Source organism: Suncus etruscus, chromosome 9 (assembly GCF_024139225.1).
Source record: "Suncus etruscus isolate mSunEtr1 chromosome 9, mSunEtr1.pri.cur, whole genome shotgun sequence".
NCBI lineage: Eukaryota > Metazoa > Chordata > Mammalia > Eulipotyphla > Soricidae > Suncus > Suncus etruscus.
The window spans coordinates 57,245,058-57,249,717 of record NC_064856.1 but is presented as its reverse complement, the minus strand read 5'-3'; the positions used below and the strand labels follow the sequence as shown (position 1 = coordinate 57,249,717).

General features: G+C 34.4%; 1 protein-coding gene across 1 annotated transcript; it reads right to left on the bottom strand.

Moving 5' to 3' along the window:
* Positions 1–3,002: 3,002 nt before the first annotated feature.
* Positions 3,003–3,935, bottom strand: LOC126018524 (olfactory receptor 491-like). Its single transcript, XM_049780654.1, has one exon. The coding sequence runs from the start codon at positions 3,933–3,935 to the stop codon at positions 3,003–3,005; it is 933 nt and encodes a 310-aa protein (XP_049636611.1).
* Between the last annotated feature and the right edge of the window lie 725 nt (positions 3,936–4,660).

Genomic DNA, 4,660 nt, shown 5'->3' with positions numbered 1-4,660 from the left:
ATCACCAATGTCCCAAATCTCCCTCCTCCCCACCCAACCCCCACCTGTACTCTAAACAGGCTTTCCATTTCCCTCATACATTCTCATTATTAGGACAGTTCAAAATGTAGTTATTTCTCTAACTAAGCTCATCACTCTTTGTGATGAGCTTCCTGAGGTGAGCTGGAACTTCAGCTCTTTTCTCTTTTGTGTCTGAAAATTATTATTGCAAGAATGTCTTTCATTTTTCTTAAAACCCATAGATGAGTGAGACCATTCTGCGTTTCTCTCTCTCTCTCTCTCTCTCTCTCTCTCTCTCTCTCTCTCTCTCTCTCTCTCTCTGACTTATTTCACTCAGCATAATAGATTCCGTGTACATCCATGTATAGGAAAATTTCATGACTTATGAGACATGCTGGTCATTTGTCCTGTTTTTTTTTCCACAGCAGGCTGTACACCCCTAGATATTCACTGAACTTAACTCTTTCCTTGCTTAGAGTATTTCCAGTCAGTACTTGTACAGATTCAATTTTAATAAAGAAACTTAAATAAATAATAGTATATATAAAAATATATAAATCTTAAAATAAAGACTCTTAAATAAAGAATATTATATATAGAATTTACTCCTTTTTTAAATTAAATAATATGATTATTTAAACCTCATGATTACAAACATGTTTAATTACATGGCTCCCACTGCCATCTCCCTGGGTGTGTTTTATTAATTCCATTAAATTCATTTATATTCAAAGATTTTCCTCACATTTTAGAATGAGTCTCATAAATTTCTTCTATGTTGAATTATCCTTAGAAGATATGTAAATTTGCATTGTTTATGATAGTTTATAGTTTAATGTGACTATTTTCTCCTGCCTAGAATTTTTTTTATCTTTGCCACTGCTTTTTATAACACTGTGAATAACTTTTTTGCATAGCTCCTTTTCTTGTTTTTGTTTTTTGGTTTTTGGGCCACACCCGGCAGTGCTCAGAGGTTACTCCTGGCTGTCTGCTCAGAAATAGCTCCTGCCAGGCACGGGGGACCATGTGGGACACCAGGGATTCGAACCAACCACCTTTGGTCCTGGATCGGCTGCTTGCAAGGCAAACGCCGCTGTGCTATCTCTCCGGGCCCTCCTTTTCTTTTTACTTAAATAATTTATTGGTTGTTTTGGGGAGCAGTGACTGTACTCCTGGGATTGTACCACAAATAACTCCTGGCAGGCTTGGGGTAACATCTGAGGTACCAGAGATCTAACCTGGGTCAGTGGGAAATGCAAGCACTCTAATCTCTGTATTATTACTTCAGCTTCTATTTAAAGTAATTTTATTTCATCATAATTCTTTACATATATAATTTTGAATATTCAAAACTAATGTATTAATATATACACTAATTTTCTAGTTTTGGAACCTATATCCTTACAAGTTTTGCACATTTGTGTCACTTTAACAAATATTGAAAATTTCTACATTAGTTTATATTTCTAATGTTCATAGAAATACAGAGCCTGCTGACAGTAATTTCTCAATTTTTCAAATGCTGCCATAAGTGGTAAATTTCAATAGCAAATGCTATAAATGATCTTAATTTTACAAATATTAAATACTTAACTCTAGAAATTGAAAACATGGAGAGTATTATAATGCATGAAGTTTTCAAAAGGGGAGTAACAGACAGATTATCTCTCTTGTAGATAGGATATAGACAACTACAGTAAAGTAATAATAAGAGGTCAGAGACCATAGAACATGATAACTTGTTTATAAAACTGAGTTTAATAAGCAGAGGGCAAGAGTGGGGTAGTGGGACACTGAAACAATGGTTGAGGTAAACAGAGTTGTGTTGGGATATTACATGCATAAAATTTTTTAGAAAGGAAAGTTCTGAGCAGTGTTTCAGGGGTTGTAGAGTACCTGGTTCTTCACCATGAACCTCAGATGTTTTTGAGGTTCCTCTTCTGTTCTGAATATACAGTCTCTTTTCTAGGAGTCAAATCTAACTTGCTCAACTCAAGAACAGATAGCTGGTTAGAGAAACTAACTACATGCCTGTAAGAAAAGAAGAAATCATAAATTTGCTGCTACATGGATGTAAAGAGTATCATGTTGAGTGAAGTTAGTCAGAAGAAAAGGTGAAAAAACAGAATATCTTTCCATTTGTGACATAAAAAGAGGCATTATAATTAAATAACAAGTAGTCAAAGGCAACAAAATTTGGAAACTGGCCTATATAGCTAAGCTTATCAGAAATCATGGAAAAAGTCGTTTGAAGGGTAGATGAGATACAACACTGAGACTATAATGGGGCAAAGTTGACATATTGGTGATGGCTATAGTTTGAAACAGCATATGCACTAAAGCCAATTATTAACAATATTGTAAGACATGATGTTCCAAATAACATTTAAAAACATTTTTCAAGGAGGCAATGAGTGCCTTATTGTATGTGACATCTTTAATATTATATTTTTATAATAATCAAGGTGATTCTTCAAATTCACTTTAGTTTTGTTTGAGTTGGTTTGATTCCATCTAATCTTCTATTCTTTTAATTATCTTTAATTTATTAATTTGCATAAATTATTCATAGTGGCATTGTAGTCATAACCATCTGGCTCTAGAACTGCCTATAATTTTTATCACTTCTTAATGCTTCTGCGCCTAGATGATTTATTTGTAAAATAGTCTGATTTATTTGCAAAAGAAACAGCACAATAATAATTCTTCCTTTCTTGTGAAAGATAAATAAGTTATGAAATGTTCTTAGATTTGAACCTAATATGCCAAAATAAAAGTCATTTTAATACATAAGGTTATTAAATTGTACTTAGTACTATAGGATTCAATAATAATTATTAATATTATAATAATTATAAGGTATCTCCTAGTTGTTAACATTTTACTAAAGTGATAAAATCATGGTTTTTATTTACTCTATCATTGAAGTAGTATTTAGTAGATCATAACTGTAAAGCTGGGAACAAACTTTTTTTGGACACCTGAGCTGCTAAGAATAAATTCTAAAAAAATATCCGGACAGTTGTCTTTCTGAAAGCCTCCTTCACATCCCTGTTCCTCAGACTATAAATGAGTGGGTTTAGCATGGGAATTACCACTGTATAGAACAAAGATATCACTCTATTCTGCTCAGTTGAGTAGATGGATTTGGGCAAGACATAAATGAAGAAAATAGTTCCATAGTACAGTGTGACTGCAGTAAGATGGGACGAGCATGTGGAGAAGGCTTTATGACGACTTTCTGTGGAGCGCATCTTCAGGACTGTGATGAGGATGTAGATATATGAGAGAGCTATGACAAACACTGTAACCACCATGATGGACCCAGATGAGATGGCAGGGATAATTTCAATAAGGGAGATATCTGAGCAAGATAGCTTCAATAGAGGAGAAAAATCACAGAAAAAGTGATTTATCTCATTTGGTCCACAAAAAGACAAACTCAACACACAACTAGCAAATGACCAAGAATTTACGCATCCACCCAAGTAAGAAGTTCCCAGTAATCCAATGCAGACTCTAGAAGACATGTGGGTGGAATAGAGCAGTGGGGAGCAGATGGCTACATAGCGATCATAGGCCATTGCAGCCAGCAGGAAACACTCAGCTGTTCCAAACATGACCACAGTACAGAGCTGTACTTCACAGCCAGTAACAGGGAGGACCAGTCTGTATTTCAGAAATCCTATAAGCATTATAGGTACAACTGATGTGGAATACCCAATGTCCACAAAGGCCAAATGACTAAGGAAGAGATACATGGGGGAGTGAAGCTGGGAACAGCTTTTTATTAAAATGATTATACTGATGTTACCAACTAATGTAAAAGCATAAATTCCTAAAAATATCACAAAGAAGATGATGCAAAGTGAAGGATTCTTTGTTAATCCCAAAAGGATGAATTCTGTCACACTGGTATAATTTTCAGATTGCATCTCTGCTGTAAATTGTTCCTGTTGAGGTAAATGTGAATATTTATTTGTTTTGTTTTCATTCCATACAATCTTAGTTTTCTTTGGTTATACTAAAAACTCAGTGTGTTTTTTTCTTCTGTCTTACCTGTAAATATGATATTCCACAAATTTTGCTATTATCTTCTTTTTACAACAATAGAATGATTCATACTTTTTTTGTTTGTTTGTTTTTTGGGCCACACCCGTTTGATGCTCAGGAGTTACTCCTGGCTAAGCGCTCGGAAATTGCACCTGGCTTGGGGGGACCAGATAGGATGCCGGGGGATCGAACCACAGTCCTTCCTAGGCTAGCGCTTGCAAGGCAGACACCTTACCTCTAGCGTCACCTCACCGGCCCCGATTCATACTTCTTTGAGTTTGTCTTGTATTACTTTATTTGTCCAATATAATTTTAAATAACCTCTTGATGATTTCTATAACATACTTTCTTCATATGTATGTCTATGGATTCCATTATTTTAAGTTTCCAGTAAAAAAATAAATCCCACAATCTCTCAAATTAGTGCCATATTTGATCGATTTCTTCTTTATATTTATATATTTTTTCTTCCTTTTATAAATCAAATATTGCTTTGAAAGTGGTATTTTGACAAAGTAAAAGACATATGATGTCAAAGAGAATTTGTAAAAGTTGTTCAGTTTATTCACAAACCTTTAAAAAGATAGTGAAATACCACTTTAGCAAA

Coding starts and splice junctions, on each gene's coding strand:
- LOC126018524 (XM_049780654.1), bottom strand. CDS start 3,935: ATGCAATCTGAAAATTATACCAGTGTGACAGAATTCATCCTTTTGGGA.